The 18,819-nt window shown below is 39.3% G+C and overlaps 1 protein-coding gene across 3 annotated transcripts in view; it reads right to left on the reverse strand.

Annotated features, from left to right (window-relative positions):
• The window catches only part of LOC130923044 (RAC-gamma serine/threonine-protein kinase), a 127,669-nt gene that overhangs the window by 21,672 nt on the left and 87,178 nt on the right, over nucleotides 1-18,819 (reverse strand). For 2 of the 3 annotated variants that reach the window (XM_057848440.1, XM_057848439.1), the window contains exons 9-10: nucleotides 10,598-10,720; nucleotides 8,520-8,648 (exon numbers count right to left, since the gene is read on the reverse strand). In XM_057848440.1, the coding sequence (XP_057704423.1) occupies nucleotides 8,520-8,648; nucleotides 10,598-10,720 (252 nt within the window). The remainder of the gene's footprint in view (nucleotides 1-8,519; nucleotides 8,649-10,597; nucleotides 10,721-18,819) is intronic. The other variant, XM_057848441.1, reaches the window with a different exon arrangement.

Here is an 18,819-nt window from a genome sequence, read left to right on the forward strand (position 1 = left end):
AAAATAAAATATTATAATATATATACAGTGTAAATTAGTTACTTTTTTGTTAATTATATTTTGGGGGAAAAAAAGTGAAAAAACATGTCTTATATATACTAGTACAGTATATCTCGTCCCAATGCTAAATCGATATATTGAACACAAAAAAATTTTTGTAGGGGGGTGTTGGCTACTTCACGATTTTTCATTTATTGCGGCGGGTTCTGGTCCCCATTAACCGCGAAAAACGAGGGATCACTGGATAACAATGACAAATTATAAACATTTTTAAAATTCTAAAATGAAGATAATTTACATATATCCAGGAAATAAGAAGTGCGACATCTTACGATGATAATATTTTATCTTACATACTTGTGAGGTTGGTCATGTTCAATTTCATGCCTAGATTACGCAGCAGGCCACTAAGAAACTTGCCGATGGACCGCAAACAACAACCGGGCTGTATTTTGGTCACTCCAGTCCTAAAATGACAGCTTCTCTTCACCGTTTACTCATGAGTAATGTTGCTCATTCTGATAATAAATGAGAAGCCGGAATGGAATATTTAGCATGGAGATAAGATTGGGTGGAAAGACATGAAAAAGGAAAAAAAGAAAAGGCGGCAGCTCGGTCGCAGGCATGGAGCAGATTAATCCTCCCAGAGCCAGATCGCTGCCCCACAGCCGCCGGCGTGTGTTTGGAACTGACCTCACTACTCAAAAGACGCGTGTTTAAGAGAAGGCAAAAGAGGGAACGAGACAAAAGGAAACCAGGGGGAGGGAGAAGGGTCTCAGGGATCGGCCATGTGGCGGCGGCGAGCGGGACGGATCGGGCGGAGGGGGGGCTTTGGCAACCGGGATCGGACTTGAAACCACAAACACACACATTGCCCGGGGAGGTTAGCATCTCAGATAGCCAGCGGGCACACACATGATCACAGTCAACACACACGCATATTGCTGGTGTCAAAGGGAAACATTTTATCCACGTTGACACAAAAATGCTGTGGTCAAAGACACATTGATTAATTGATATTGATCTGATTAATCAAAACATGAGCTGATTGATTGATTGATTGATTGATTGATTGATTGATTGATTGATTGATTGATTGATTGGCCTTGGCGCTGCATGGAATTATACAGGAATTTCACTCGTTCCTCTTGACAAAGGCTGCTTACTTTTCATGTTGACAGTCATGAAGATATAAGATAATTTTAGAAATGTTTAAAAAAATATGACGCACAAAACTATCAAAAACAGTAAAATGAATTCACTGAAACATGTTTTAGTTAAAACAAATGCAGTCCTTTAGATGAGCCTAAACCATCACCACAGCTCAACATTATTACCATCATAACAAAAATAATTGAATTACTTTCCATAAAAAGCACATGTGTATGACTTGTATCATGTTTACTTTAAACACACACTCTTTCTCAATACAGACCGTTGCCAGAGAGAAAAAACCCGTTTTATCACAGCTAGACAAACTAAACATGATGGACTTAACTCTCGTAGCTAATGGGAAACATTCATGACAGTGTTTATAAAATGCGAAATCATATTGGAGGTATTGCCTCCTCGGCAGCCACCCTCCGCAAACACTTTTGACATGTCAGTTGGCCCTCCTCCTAAAAGCCACGGCCGTCTCTAACTTTTCTGAGCCATAGCAGCAATTTCGTTTTCTTTGATGGGGGGAAAAAATTTGTGAGTTTCACCTCCTCCAGCCATCGTGTAGCACAGCTGACTCACTGACACTGAGCAACAACCGGTGGGGGAAAGTTGAGCCTTACAGCTGCAAGCGAGGGATTTCGCCATGCATTTTTGGGACATGAAAAATAGCTAACACCTTAGAGACGGTATGACGGAATTTTTTTGCGGTTTGGAAACCTTGATGTTTTCACACCACGGTATACCTTGAAACCGGTAAACGGCACATGTCTATTGAATAGTTTCTAGTAAAAATCATATCATACCTAAAGTAAGACAGTCGCTTAAAAGTATTATTTCTTTAGAATATAAAGGCTTATTGTGAGACAATTTTACTTGTTCCATGGACTTCTTATATGGAAAAAGTAACTTATTTTAAGAGCTTTTACCCATTTTTTAAGTGGCATTTTTACCAGTGTGGCGATCACTCCCAGCCTTCCCACTTCAAATAGATTACACGTCCATCACCATCAAAGGCTTCTAATGAGTTGAATGTTGGCTATTTGAACATGAGGTACTACAACATATAGAGCAGGGGTCCTCAAATACAAATCTTGAAGGTCCACAAATGTTTTTTTCATACAAGCATGGGTCCATTTATTAATGTCGGTCAAGCACAAGGCAGGTTGAAGGTGGTAAAGGTGGTTTTCTTTTGACCAAACTAAAATAGAATGCACATTCTGATTTAATAAAAATAAACTAACAATTCATTTTCTTGACTTAAAATAAAAATACAAAAAAAAAAAAAAAAAAACATGCAAGTACAAAGTTTACACATGTACACTCAATAATTGACAAAATCTGTCATTAAGGTGCATACAATAACTATTGACAGTACATTTTCAAACTAAAACACTGCTGGACAAAAAAGAAAATGTGCAAGTAGTACAGTACATGTTCACATGTACAGAACATAAATGACAAACTTTGTCACTAAGGGTGCAAACATAAAAATTATTGACAGTAACTTTAACTGTAAAACACTGCTCAATGAGAGAATTGGCATTAGGGGGTCACAAAGCTGTTTACTTACATCATCAGCTAGTACTTCAGTGCGTCTTGTGGTTGATAAATATGGGAGTGAGATTTGTTTGATTTTGGTTGTCATTTTTCTCCTTTTCCTTCAAACATTGTTGCCATCACTTCAGTCATACACTCTTTTATTATTTCTTCATCAGAGAATGGCTTCCTATGTTTGGCCAACACCCACGATACTCTGAGTGAGCGCTCCGTTGCAATTGGTTGTTGTGTCATAGATTTAACAATAACCTTGCTTGACTCTTGATATGACTGCTTCAACCTGCTAATTTCTCAACTCAGATTTAGGAGGAAACTTCTCTTCAAAAGAACTGTGCTCTTTAACATAATGGCGTTTCACATTTTCACTTTTAACAGCGCAATTGTCTTAAGCATATTAAGCACATAGGTTTGGTACTTGCAGTTGGGGCTGCATATTTGTCAGTCCATTCCTCATTGAAATGGCAATTTTCGTTGTCCACTTTTCTTCTCTTGGTCAACTTTGAGCATGACAGTTTGTTAGATTTGGTCATCCACTGGTGGCATGTAAACAGATTGCAAATTGCCGGATGCGACTCATGTTTCACACTGCTGCGGTACATCAACTCTAGCCATCAGCATGCAGGCTCTCTCAGCCAATCAGCACATCCATGCAGGCTCTCTTAGCCAATCAGCGCGTCGTTGTCATAGAGATGACAACAGAAGTGGGAACATGGAAGATATTTGACTAAAGATTAAACAGAATTTAGCGATAGAATAGTAGTGCATAGCAATAGATTGGCGATTCATACAAGTAATATATGTTAAAAAAAAGTTGTTTTTTTTAAAAAACAAAAGCGCATTTGCTCTGGGTCCGCAGAGAGGTGTGCCGTGGTCCGGTCGTGGATCGCGGTCCGCTAATTGAGGACCCCGGATAAAAGAGTAAATTGCATTGAATGATTCTAGCAGCGTTTTGTTGGCCGAGTGGCTAGCACAACAGCCTCACAGGGTTCAATTCCAGGCTGGGATAGGCTCCAGCACCCCCGCGACCCTCGTGAGGATACACAGCTCGGAAAATGAATGAATAAATGATTTTAGCGCCATTGACAGTGATCGACATCGAATCCATTTTGACTGGGAAAGGCCACTTCTATCGATGTCAATGTCAGCGAATGACTAATTCATGATATAATAATAAAAAGGCTGTAGTAAGAAAGTTGTTGATGTGTTTCTTGAGTTTCAGGGCTCGAAGTGTTACTACACAAAAATTACCACATTGTCATTGTAAGACTAGTTCATTTTTTAGAGCAACTGGTTTGTCTGTCACTGTCAATGGCAGCCAATGCTTTATCTAACAGCCATGTTGAATAACAGTGTTACCCCCTCAAAAAAACGCCCGCGGATCCGCCGTATAACCTGATCCTAAGACATAGACGCTGCTTATTATTGAGTCATGTTGCTCCATGTATTAAACAAAATTAGTCGTTACACAAGACATTAGCCCACATTGAGACCTTTGCAAAGCACAGGAAATGTCAAAATTACAATCGCTGAAATATCTCCTCTGCCTTCTCATCTCCGTCTGCCTTCAAGCCCTCACCAGCAGCCCCCCCACCCCTTATTCTCTGTTTAATCCCAGCTACTTTGCATCTCTGGAACTTGGCTCGGAGCACATTGTGTTATTTTTACACGCGGGCGGGCGAGCAGAGCGTGCGGGCGAGTGAGCGGCGGCGGTGTAGATTTCCAGGTTTTTTCCGAGCACCTTCCTCCAACCTCGCCCATCTGCCGCCATCTGCCTCACTTTAGCCCGCACTTTCTACTGTGCGCACACACGCACGAGCGCATAAACGCACATCCTGTGAAAAATAACTAGCAGCCTCCAATCAGCTTTTGGCACGCAAAGGAAGGCAATCCAAAAAAAAAAAAAAAGCCCCAAAAAGATGAAAATGCTGCGCCAAATTGTCCTCACTACTTTTTCAAGAGGGATATACGCCGCTCCCCTGTTGCCTTCATCACCACACGCCGTCTCCGCCACCCACAGGCCTCCGGTGCGCTAGCCAGGTGATCTGGTGACCTCAGAGCTGGACGATCCAGGGATAAAATGAACTACTATCATGAGACACTCTTCTAATTTAGCTCCTGTGTTTAAATAAGAGGTGCGTGTGATGGACGTTGACTGGACGGAAGCTGAACGAGACCAAACAACAAACACTTGAAGACAGCAGTTTTGGAGTGGGTGAAGTTGGCAGACAGATTGGCTCTTATATGGGATGCTGGCTCTTCAAGAGTGGCTCATCCCTTCGTAACTATTCCTCTCAAAGAAATGAGCATTGAAAGAAATTTTTCAATACAGAACTGGCATCAAGCTTTTGACATTTGTACTTCACTTGCACAGATAAGTTGTTATTGTATACATTTTATTTTCTCACTTTTGTAGTCTGTGCACGTATATGTTTATGTTGTATTGCTGAAAAATTTAATAAATGTAACATACCACGTTTGCATGGTATGGCTGAATAGGCACTAAAGTCATTTTCCAATATTTTGAACCGTTTCATAGCTTGAAATGCAGAAGTGGCCATTACTCCGTTACATTTAGTTGAGTAACTTTTTGAGAAAAATGTACTTCTAAGTAGAGCTGGGAATCTTTGGGCACCTAACGATTCGATTACGATTACGATTCAGAGGCTCAGATTAGATTATAAAACGATTATTGATGCACCCCCCTCCTTTTTTTTTTTTTTTTTTAAAATAAATGTTTTGTACATTAGTTCCAAAATTGTTCAAAAATACTATTTCAGTATGAAGTTAACATAAAGCAGTAAATAAAATGTACAAAAATAACAGTAAATAAAAAACTCCAGTCCCCATTCTGTATCAGCAGCCTTAAACTACATCCAATTAATTTAATGTTGTGAATCAACCGTTAAAGTTGTTAAAATTGCTCCCGTTATTCCACAATTTCCCTTTTGTCTACTTTCGACGTGAAAGTTTTAAAACTATTTTAAAGATAGATTCAAGTCAATATTTTACCGATTTAGGAGTATTTTAGATAAAAAGTTAATTAGGTTTGCTTGGAAGGTTCGCTACAACAGCCTTGCAGGGAAGTGTACTGCTTTAAGATGGCGGCCGTTTACTAACGCCCGCATCGAGCTTTTTGTAGGTGTGCTGCTAACGTTACCTAATCTAAATTGCATCTAGTCCTATATAAATTATATCTACCGTAACATTATGTGGATGTACTTTGTAGCAGCTTTTCGGCAGCAGTCAGGTAAGAAGTTGTGTTTTTTTATCTCGTGGCATGAGTTGAGCTACAGCCGTGAGTTGAGCAGTGGCATTACTCGAGGGGCCGGGTAATGAGAAGCATGACGTTTAGCTACTCTCGCTTCGTTCCTCATTGACCGCGCGGCGCGCTGAGAGTGTCGTACTTCCGCTTTACTTGGCATATTTCAATAATCGGAATTTGAATGTTTGTGAATCGTTCTCGAATCTTTCACGGCCGAATCGCGAATAATCTAAGAATCGGAAATTTTGCACACCTCTACTTCTAAGAGTAGTTTTACTAAGCCATGCTTTTTACTTCTACTTGAGTAGATTTGTGGAGAAAAAAACGCTACTCTTACTCTGCTACTTTGGGCTACACAAGTCATTAAATTTTTCCTCTTTATTCCACATATTAGATTCATCATTTTTTGCCAGCGATGACAAGAGTAATTACACCATTCTAAAGCAAGCTTGCCACTCTATCACACCAGCCTGTTCAATCACGTGGCGTCTTTAAAGCACCGTAAAAAATGAAGTATTTGACATAGAGCGCTGCCCTCAACATTACTCAAAGTTGTGGATTTAAAACTCTCCGTGTTTTTATTTGGCGCCGATTGACCACGGAAAACCAGAGCTATGATCCTTTTAATTTCATAATAGTAACTATGAAGGAACTATTCACTATTCAAACTAGGAACTATTTTCTCCACCAGAGGGCACTCACGCTCTTTAGACGAATAATGCTTCATTTCGGTCTTTTTTTTCTTCTCTCTCTCGCCCGAATTCAATGACTTTTTTTTTGTACAGTGTAAGCCTGAACGATATATCGTTTAAACATCGCCATCGCGATGTGCGCATGCGCGATAGTCCCATCGTTCATCCCATCCCATTGTTCTGCTTCATCATGTTCGCTCGCACAGCCTCTCTCACCCCCTTTCCCAGCTCTCAGTCACTGCGGCACTTGCTTATTAAAGTTAATGATGGCTTTGATCTGGCCAAAGAAGCCGGGCAGCAATCTGTCAATCATCGTTTAACTTGTTAAACAGTTTCTGCAAGGAAGCTCGGGCTGGAATGAATGTGTGTGTCTGTGGCAGGAGAATGTGGAGACGTCCAAGACATATAAAATAAACGGCAGAAGTGATTATGAGGAGTTTGTAATTTTTACATGTCACTCCAAGAGTCACAGCCATGTTAGGTAAACGGAAGCATTTAATAAAGCCAAGCATTTTTCTTCTACAGTACTTTATTCTTGTTTAAAAATGATTCAGTGGGACAGTTATGTTTAAAACTGATCATAATTATTAAATTTGAATTGCTTAAAAAACATTTATTAAAGTGCTAGATCTGAATAAATACATTGAGCACACACACACACAAAAAAAATGGGGGGGTATGCGCTACTTCGCGGTTTTTCACTTTTGCAGCGGGTTTTGGTCCCTATTAACTGCGAAAAACGATGGAATACTGTACACTGTGGTCATGATGAGTCATCCAAAGTCTTTCCAAACAGCTATTCAAGTCATCTTTAAAAGAAATATATACATTTATATATATATATTTTTAATATTGCAATATAATATCACAATATATCGCAAACCCCCCCAAAAATCGCAGCAATAGTTTTTTCCAATATCGTTCAGGCCTAGTACAGTGGTACCTCGACATCCGATCGCTTCGACACACAATGTTTTCGACATCCGACGTAAAATTTCACCCGCCATTTGTTTCTTCATCCGACGACATGCTCGAAATATGACGGCGGCGCAGTTTCTTTTTTTCCCCCCACAAGATGGACGCACAGAACATTTTCTTGTGAGAGCAATTAAGACGGGTTCCAATAATGTTAGTGCAGGTGGTGAAAAAAAGGAAAACGACGATGCTTACCATTGAAATGTCGTTGGAAATAATTGCGAAATAAATAAATACATTTTTTGGCTAATCTACCCACCTCTTTTGAAATGTGAGTGTGCCCTAGGTTGAAGTGTTTTATCTGTATAGCTTTTTATTTGATTGCGATCACGTTTGCAAGTTAAATCATTCTGCAAATGGTAGGTTTTGAAATTGGTCACGGTGTGACGTCACTCTGTGCCTTATTTTGCAAGTACCTGCCCTCTTTGTTCTTTCTTCATGGCCTCCTTATATTGGAAGCGCTGAATGCTCATAAGCCATCTGGAGGTTGCCACTTCCTGGTTCTAAAAAGTGCCGCATTAAGCATACACTATATTAATCAAACATTATTTAAACCTATACATGTGCATTTGTAATGATAATTACAATTCGTTTGTCGCATGACCAATTTCTGGTCTTCCTGTCACTTTTTTTCTCTGCTTGAGCGCCCGCAAAAGTCAGCGTCCGCGCCCGGTCCTCAATCGACAAATACCACATGCTCATCTCCTGTACCTCGTCTCTAGGCGCTTGGAAGATGACAATTACTTCCAGCCCTGACACTCATAATATTAGTATTACTTCCATTTTTTTTTTTTTTTTTGTGGGTGGGGGGGCTAAAATACTGCCTTTTATCTCTCTCTGGAGTGAAGCAAGAGAAGAATCAAAAATGTTACCTCGGGTGCGAGGTACTCTGGCGTGCCACAGAAGGTCTTCATGGTTGCGGCGTCCGTGATGCCTTCCTTACAAAGGCCAAAGTCAGTTATCTTGATGTGGCCATCTTTATCCAGCATCAGGTTCTCCAGCTAGGAATCAAACCACATGGAAAATTTTACAATAGAAATAAAGCATCAAAGCGTATTCTTTTTATTTTTTTTACTGGAATTGGTAATGAATTAGAAAAATATACAGGGAAAACAATTGTCTTGGATCACATTTTTTCTGAACAAATATTTATAAATTAAAAAAGTAAAAAACGGACTTCATTCTTCCAAGATTAAGACTTGTTTAAAAAATATTTATTTATGTACACTTTAAAATATGATTTTATTACAATTAGAACATAATTCCAATGAAGTTAATTCTTAGGTTTTCTATGATTATGTCTTAAAAATTTGTGGAATACATAATGTGGACACAAAGTCTCACATATTATTCAACACCTTCATATTTAATATTCGGCGGCATCCCATGTTTTTTGGGGAAAGAAGTTTTTTTTTTTAATGTTAGGATGAAAGGAAATTATGACTATTATATGTTATTATAAGCCATTTATCAAGAAGAACAAGCCTTAATACAATACAATAAAAGTACGATACAATTCAGTGCAATGGCAAAGCAGGGACAGATTTTTTATAATCATTTTATATCAAACATAAAATGGCATCAATTTGCTTTCAACCGTATCGCCAAATACTTTTTATACTTTCATTTTTTTAAAGCACTGTTTAAGCCTAGTGTGGGGCAAGAAAAGCCTAGTGTCCCGCCAGGCTTATAAAGCATTGGAGGAAATGAAATTCTCACGAGGGTCGCAGGGGTGCTGGCTAACAACGGGCAGGAGGTAGGGCACACCTTGTATCGGATAGATTTTTTTTTTTTTTCCCCAATTATTAACTTAATCTATAAATAAATAATACAGTTTATACACACAACATTAATAACATTAAAAAATCTGTGTTGTTTTCGTCAACAATGATGATAACGAGAATATTTCGTCGACGAACAATTTTTTCATGACGAAGACGAGCTAAAAATGTTGCTAGGGAAACTAGAACATAATGGGTCCAATCCCAGTTTTCGTCTGACGAGATGACAACGAGACGAAAATGCAACATCTTTTCTGTCATATGTTCACAGTGCGTGACATTTTCACATAGTACGTGGAGTACATCAGCAATGTGGCAGTGTGAGGGTCGTGTCACTCATGTGAGATGTGCTGCGCCTCTCCCTCCTCACTGGAGTTTAGGGTGTTTTCCAAGCTAGACTGGTCTCTATCTTGCTTGTTTGGAAACACGGTAAAATTTGTTTTCTTATCTTGGCAAGCGAGAATATGCAATGCTGGTTTAGCCTTTAAAGGTCTGTGCTGAGTAATCATCAGACGCTAAATGTAAAAATAGCGTTAGTGTAGTATTCGTGTTAGCATTAGCTTCAAAATGGCGAGTGTCCTCTTAAAGCAATGGCCAGTCTAAAGGAGGGCCACTTGGCTTTTCTGGTCAATAAGTTTAGAGGATGTTAAACGCTCGGACAACTTTTTTTAACTACAGTATGTGGCTTCTAGGTAGGTTTAATTGAGAATGATGTACTAATTTTCCTGCTGAGTGTGCATCATCATCACAAAGCTGGCGCTATCCTTGTATAAGTTACAATATTTGCTCATCTACATTCATTCCAAATTGTTGGAAAGCTTTATTTTTGGACTAAAACTTTGAATTTTACAGACAAAATATTTTGAGTAACTGTCGACTAAAACTAGATGAAATTTGTATGTGACATCACTGATTAAAATGAATAAAATAGAAATACACTCTGGCCACGGCCTTAAATATCATGTTTGATTTGACGTCCAATTCATTTAAACTGGAAGTACGGCGTGATTGCTCATGCTTCAGCGCTGTCCATTCTATTTGGACTGGAGGGCTGGCAGCGAAGTCCAAATAGATTGGATGTGTGGCGCCGTCAATGGGAGCCAATTAGTTAAATGAGTACCCTTGTGGTGATTAATATCACCACTTGACCCTACAACGGCAGTATTCACCTTGAGGTCGCGGTAAACGATCTTTGCCGAGTGCAGGTAGTCGAGGGCCGAGACGATCTCGGCGCCGTAGAAACGCGTGCGCTCCTCGGAGAACACCCGCTCTCTCGACAAGTGGAAAAACAGCTGCGGGGGGGGAAAAGGAGAAAGAGAGAGAGAGAGAAGACAGCAGGGACGGCACTGCAATAATTACTGATTTATTGGAGGAAATTAGCACAACACAAACTGGCTGCCCGCACCATATTGAGATGATAGATGGCAGAGGGGAGGGTGAGCGCCAAAAGACAGCGAGGAGGGGGGGGGGTCTCCGAGGAGGGCGGGTGGATGGAGGCACTCAGCAGCTGGCACCTCATCTACAGGCTCAGCCCCACCACGCACACGAACCTCTTCCACGCTCGCCCGCGGGCTAGGCTGACATGGCGCTGGCGTGGACTTTGGCGACGGGGGCCAAACGGAGGGTTTAATCAAAATACGCCAGTGGAGTTAAAGAGAAAACCCCCTTCCCCACCCCCCAAATACGCCGCAGCCTCCAGTGTGACGCTCATTAGCGCGCTATCTGCCCCCCCCCCTTGGAGTCTCCATTTCCATTCACTCTATCCTGCGCTCTTTCTGGCTACAAACTAACTCTCCTAATGAATATAAATGGACCTTTTTCTATTTACAAAAATAAATCAAATACATTTTTTCATAACATTACAGTTTTTGTTTTGGGAAAAATATGACTTTTTCATAATTTGTCTTGAGAATTTTTTTTCCTACACAAAATACCCCAATTTTTGTAATATTACTAAAAACACAACTTTTATTCTCTTAATATTATGGTTTCATATCTATAAAAAGTGACTTGATTGTCACAAGATTGTGACTTTGTATGGTTGTATTACATCTTGACATGGTAATGATATTGCTTTTCTTCAGAAAAATTATAGTTTAATTCATTAAAGAAATAGGTTTTCTGTTAGGAATATTGTCATTACTTTCGAAAAAAAATACTTAAACTCCAAAGCACTGATGAGCTTCACCCCAAAAGTGGAGCTTATTTATTTATTTATTATTTTATTTATTTATTTTTAAATAACACTTTTATTTTGAAAACTACAATTCTATCTTTGTGACATTGCGATTTTATTTCTAAACAATGCAGGACTTTATTGGAGTAATACTGCATTAATGTAATTGAGTTTGCAAGTTCACCCACTTAGAAAACAGGTAGAGGTCTGAAATTTCAATCATAGATGCATTTCTACTCAAAGAGACAATCTAAAAAAAAATCCAGAAATCACGTTGTATGATTTTAAAAATTATTTGTCATTTACTGGGGTTCATACGTATTTGTACCCCTGAGAAAATCAGTGCTAATACTTAGTGCAGAAGCCCGTTTGTTTGTTTATTTGTTTGTTTTTCCAATAATTATGACACTCAAAGAGTTGTCAGTCGATCTTTAAAAAAAAAAAAAAAGTCCACCTTTGCCCCATGAGTAACCACCCACCCACCACCCGTTTGAGCTCAATACTGTGCACCCCATTCAGTCATAATCCAACTGCTACCATGGGCAAGACCAGACAGCTTTCGAAAGACACCAGAGAAGGAATTGTTGAGCTCCAAAAAGCTGGAAATGGCTATGGGACGATTGGAAAGCAGCTTGGTGAGAATAAATCAACAGTTGCAGCAATTGTTGGAAAATGGAAAAGGCTACACATGACTGATAATCTACCTCGGACTGGGGCTCCATGTAAAACCTCTCCTCGTGTGGCATCACTCATGATGAGAAAAGTGAGGGCTCAGCCTAGAACTACATGGCAATAGCTGGTCAATGACCTGAAGAGAGCTGGATGCAGTTTAAAGGCTACTGTCAGTAGAACACTACGGTGCAATGGTTTAAAATAATGCATCGCTCCAAAGGTTCCCCTGTTAAAGCCAGTACATATGAAGGCCCGTCTGAAGTTTGCCAGGGACCATCTGAATGAGGCAGAGGGATCATGGGAGAAAGGCATGTGGTCAGATGAGACTAAAGTAGAACTTTTTGGTGCAAACTTTACTCGTTGTGTGTGGAGGAAAAAGAAGGCAGAAGGTAGAATCCCTAGAACACCATCCTCACTGTGAAGTATGGGTGTGGAAACCTCATGATTTGGGGCTGCTTTTCGGCAAAGGGGAGAGGACGACTGCACTGTATAAAGCAGAGGATGAATGGTGAAATGTATCGTCAGATTTTGAGCCACAACCTTCTTTCCTCAGTCAGAGTCGTGGCTGGATCTTTCACCATGACAATGATCCGAAGCACACAGCCAAGCTGCCAAGGACTGCATGTGTAAAAAGCACATCAAGGTTCTGGAGTGGCCTAGTCAGTCTCCAGACCTCAATCCAATCAGACAAAATCTTTGGATGGAGCTGAAACTTCGTGTTTCTCAACAACAGCCCCAAAACCTGACAGATCTAGAGAAGATTTGTATGGAGGAATGGGCCTAAATCCCTGTACCTGGTGAAGAACTACAGAAAGCGTCAGACCTCTGTAATTACAAACAAAGGCTTCTGCACTAAATATTAGCACTGATTTTCTCAGGGGTACATAACAGATAAATTATTGAAAAATCATGCAATATGAGTTCCGGAAATTTCAGATCTCTAACTATTTTCTAAGTGGGTGAAATTGCAAAATCACAAGGGTTGCAAATACAGTGCTCCTCACTGTATTTAGTTATTTAAAAGTGTTAGGTCTAAACTTAATACTTGAACTAAGAAAACAACAAAGACCTAGGAAGGGACGGGAGAAGGATCAGACCAGGTACGGAGGAGATATGCTGACTGCCGTCAGGAGAAAAAGGTTGATGCGAGCGCTTGGCTCGCAGCAAGCTTCTCTGACTTTCACCCTGAGGAGCACAGCTTTTATTGACAAGTGAGAAAGTTTCAACATACATGTGTGAGTTTCACATCTTGAGAAATGGCTGTTATCTTGAGAAAAGAATGCGGGCAGTTATTTGTCTTGTCTCATTGTGTTGAAACTTTATGGTCAGCAATAGAAACCTAAAACAGGAAATCTACCCCTCTGGGTCAAACTGGGCATCTGTCCTTCAGTTGAATGTGACCTTCCGCGACACATTCTTTCTTTTGTAAGGCCTTAAGACTGTTAAATAAGACTGTAGCTATAACTATTAGTTGTAAACACACATTATTAACCTTAGCATGCAAAAGTATTAGAGCACATCTTACAAAAAGAAAAAAAGGAAAGAAAAAAAAATAAAAATAAAAAATTGTCATTTTTAGGGCTGCAGCTTTCGATTATTTTAGTAGTCGATTAATCGATGAACCATTAGTTCGAATAATCGAGTAATCGGATAAGGAACACGAAAAATTAAATTTCCTGAGCTGAGCCTAAAACGGTATAAAAAAATTAATTAATGAAGATCTATGTACAACAAAAGAACAATTGGCTAACTTACATAGAATTTGACAGCATTTAAACTAGCGGACTTTTGCCAACTTTTTTAGAATGCTCTTAAGAAATGGTTAAGACACATATTCCCACAAAAATAGGCTAAAAATACCTTTAAACTAAATAACGAATGCATTAAAAACCACATTAGCTCAAACAAAATCATAGCTTATGTTGGTCTTAACAGGGAGCACTTGGATTCAGCCATGTGAAATGAGGAAGACTAGAAGGCAGAGTATCCACCCAAATCAATAAAAGTAAATTCAAACACTTTCAAAATAAACCCACGCCACCTAAATTAAACGAATACTCGAAGCAGCAAAATTTAATTCGAATCTTTTTTTACATCGAATACTCGAGTTAATCGATTAATCGTTGCAGCACTAGACATTTTTCATTTGAGATTTTTTTCCTCCCCATTTTTTCAAGCTAATATGATTTGAAAAATAAAATAAAATAGGGGTGCACCCAGAACAGACTTCCGCCTAAGCAGCCAAATTCAAATCATTGCCATTTTTAAACCTTATGCCACCTAACTGTGTACATTTGACCTCTTTTACCTTTCTCCTCATACTCCACAATGTCATCACTCCTCATCAAATCTTAACATACCCTGCGAATTTAAGTTAAATAGGCTAATCTGTTATCATGTTATCGCCAAATTCCATTTCTGACCTCTGAGTTTGGACCACATTACCCCAAACTGTTATCAACTATTCCAATTCATATTATAAACATGTCCTGTAAATTTGATAATAACCCATTTATTCGTTCTTGAGTTACGTTGAACACAAACATACAAACAAACAAGCCAAATACATTACCGCTGCCTTTTGTACGTTTAAACTAGTGGAACAGATATTAAATATTAGATATGTTAAATATATATATTTGCAATATAAGAAGCTTTTCCCCCTTTAAAAATCAAAATGTGTGTTTCATATTCCAACTTTTAACTATTTTAAACTATTTTACTCTATCTCTGCTGTCACTTACGACACACGTAGCACACATCGGATTAGTACAAATTACCCCTGGGGCCAACGGGGCACGCATCTCCCCAATAATTGCTCAGGGAGGTTTGCATATGGCCGCTGGAGTGATGCTCACGGATGGAGCACTTTGCTGTGTGTGCGCGCACAAACACGACAGGTGGGCCTTCATCAGCGCACTGGCAGCTGTGACTGTGGCAGCTTTGTAATTGGCGCTGCTCGTGCGGTACGCGTGGTCACAATTTGTCCGAGGAGGGTATATTTGCTGTGTGTTTTCAGTCGTCTTCGGCAAGCGTTTGCTCGGGCCTGATGCCGAGCGAAGCGCCTCACCTGCTGGAAGGCGGAGAGCAGGTGACGGTGACACTAAGGGAATGAGGCAAGATTGCAAATGGTGCCGGATAAAAAGCTAGGAGATGGGGATCCAAACTCATTTTGTCTCCGACTGTCATTCTGGCTGCTCCGAGCCCACAGGTGAGGCGACAAGCGGGAAGAGAGGAGGAGGTGGACGAGGCGCGTGACGAGCCAATTGGCGGGCCAATTGACTCAACAGTCCACTTTAATCGCTGACTGTTAAGATGCCCTATCATTCTGGCACTAGAATTTAATTGGATATCATATCTTATACCATATTTTCAGTAAAATTATCTAAAATTAGCAAATCGCTTGTCCTCATCAGGGTGGCATTTCAGTTGGAGACTATCCCAGTTGATTTAGGGCGAGAAGCAGGGTACCCCTTGGACTGGTCGTCAGCCAATTGTGGAGCACATTTTAACAAACAAGAATTCATATTCCTATTTTTGGACAATTTAACTCATTTGCTGCCACTGACCACAATAGATGTCCAATCCATTTGAACTAAAAGTGGCTGACAGTGAGTGATCACTATCAGATACATGTTCAACATGCTTGAACATGTATCAGCAAATTATAGTCATCACATCATAAGAATTTATTCATTATTACAAAATTAAAAATAAAAAAATATAAGAAATACAAATATCTTTCTTTTTTAATTGGAAATCCGTGGAAAATCCTCGGGGCCCACACATATTATAAACATACAGGTCCCTGAGACTCACTGTTAGGGATGTGCGCTGGGCCGGCACAATGTATTGTTTGAAGATCCCCATCGCGATGTGTGCATGCGCAAAAGTCCTATCACAGATTGTGCCATTATTATTATTCATTTTTGAACACGTAAAGTTTTGGTTTGCGTCATAAAAGCAGCAAGTGCGCAGAGACATGGCTTTCTGCATCCCTTTTAAATACAGCAATCTTTATCATTCACAGATAAAACCCCATTAGCCTGGATTAAACGGTATTATATGAATACAATCGTATCGCAGTTTTGCAATTTTCTACTTTCAGTTTTTAAATAAATGATAAATTAATTACAAAATACAATTAAAGTAAATTGAAGCACCTTAAATCCATAATGCAACAATATAACAGAAACTAACATTTTTATAATTAAGAATATGAATTGCTGAAAGAATAAAAAAATAAAATAAAAATGAGAATACAAAGACACAAGGGGTAAACTCAGGAAAAACAATCTCATTAAATAATGAATGCAATACACTCATAAAAAACATGGTGAGTCAAATAGTCTTCCCAAACAGAGCTATTCAAGTCATCTGGTGAAAATTCTAGTTTTATCACTGCAATATATTGCAGAATACCGCAACCCCCCCCCCAAAAAATTCAAAAATGTTATTCCAATATCTTTAAGCCCTAATGTGCACAACTAGTCGTTTAATCGTTTAACCACCTACCAGAGGTGGGTAGTAACGCGTTACGTGTACTACGTTATATACTTGAGTAACTTTTTGAGAAAAATGTACTTCCAAGAGTAGTTTTATAAAGCCATACGTTTTAATTTTGCTTGAGTTGATTTGTGAAGAAAAAAACGCTACTCTTACTCCACTTCCTTGGGCTACACAGGAGTCACAACATTTTCCCTCTTCATTCTACATATTAGATTTATTATTTTTTTGCCAGCAATGCCAAGAGTAGCTTGACAAATTTCACCAATGAGACGTCGCAACAATAATCACATGACTGCATTACACCAATCTGACGCAAGCTTGCCGTTGTGCGATCATGCCAGCCTATTCAATCACGTAGCGTCTTTAAAGCACTGTAAAAAATGAAGTATTTGACATAGAGCGCTGCCCTCAACATGACTTGAAAGCGCAGATTTAAACCTCTCTCCTAGTTTTTATTAGGCACCGATTGACCACAGAAAACCGGAGATATGATCCTTTTAATTTCATAATAGTAACTATAAAGAAACTTCAGTATTCACTATTCAAACTAGGAACTATTTTCTCCACTAGAGGTCAGGGCACTCATGCTCTATAAACGAATCATGCTTGATTTCTAAGGGTGTAATGGTACATGTAATAGTACTGAACCGTTTCAGTACGTGGTAATCGGTTCTGAACGGACGCGTACCGAACGAGTTTCTGACGTAATATAACCCTTACTTTTCGAGGCTGTGAGTCGATCGGGTTACAGTTTGTGTAGTTTTACTCCGTCTTCTCTACTATAATGAGGACCAACACGGTAGGACAGTCCAGACACGTCAACGGCGCGACAACGTGGCCGCCGCGAGAACGCAGTGTAACGCGGGCGTTACAGTCAAAGCCAATGCACACCAGTCGCAATGCGGCTGCGTGTTAGATGTGTCCCAGAAGCGGCTCAACGCGATGCACATGAAAAGAACGGCAGAGTTTATTATTTGACGCGAGACGCAGCCCTCCTGCGTCAATACTACTAGCTGGGATCGGGCCGGAAGTCACTCGAGTAATAATACGGTGGATCCGGTCGATTTTCAAACCAATATGCAACCGTAACCTACTTTTTGAGTCCATCAGATCTTTTGAGTGGTAGATTGCGCCACAGTTGACTTGTCTTGATTTACTGCTGTCTTCTCTGCTATAATAATAACCAACACGGCCCCATGTTCTATACAAAACCCTCCTACCACAACAAAACAAGTAGGAACTAATATTCACATAGGAACTAAAGTTATACAACATAAAATATACAATATAAATACTACTACATCACATTTGTAAAATATAAACACATTAAAAATTAATAGCCCATTTAAATAAAATAAATTAAAATGAGCTAAAACACCTGTAATTCAATAATAAGAATAATACACACATCCTGCTTACACAATTAAATTTATTAATTTCTGTGTGGCGCTTTAACTTGAGAAAATCCACCAATAAAGCTTTTGAAAACCGTTCATAAGAAAAATAAATGTTTCACTGAGGCATTTCATTAGTAAAATACATGTTAAAATCTGTCATTGGGATTGCTTTTCTCTTTAGCACAGGACGACTTCTTTCTTTCAGAAAGAAAGCTGACCAATACGCGGGGTCTAAAAGGCAAACTGTTGTTGGATTATCTTTAAATACCCGCTACTTTTTCATCAGAATTCAAGGCTTTGTATAGGCTAATGTTCCTATTGTTGAAAGCACAAAAGTGTGTAATAAACAACTAGCACATTTATATTTGGCATTTTCTTTTTTTTACTGTACCGAAAATGAACCGAACCGTGACCTCAAAACCGAGGTACGTATCGAACCGAAATTTTTGCGTACCGTTACACCCGTATTAATTTCTTTTTTTTCTTCTCTTTTGCCGAAATTCAGTGATTTTTTTTTCTGATTTCTTTGGTTTAATGTGGTTATGTAATGGGTTATTGTACAGTATAATTATAACAACAGTTCATATAGATACGTTTGTACTGAGAAAAAAAATACCATTGTTTAAAATAAATAAAT

Source organism: Corythoichthys intestinalis, chromosome 10 (genome assembly GCF_030265065.1).
Source record: "Corythoichthys intestinalis isolate RoL2023-P3 chromosome 10, ASM3026506v1, whole genome shotgun sequence".
NCBI lineage: Eukaryota > Metazoa > Chordata > Actinopteri > Syngnathiformes > Syngnathidae > Corythoichthys > Corythoichthys intestinalis.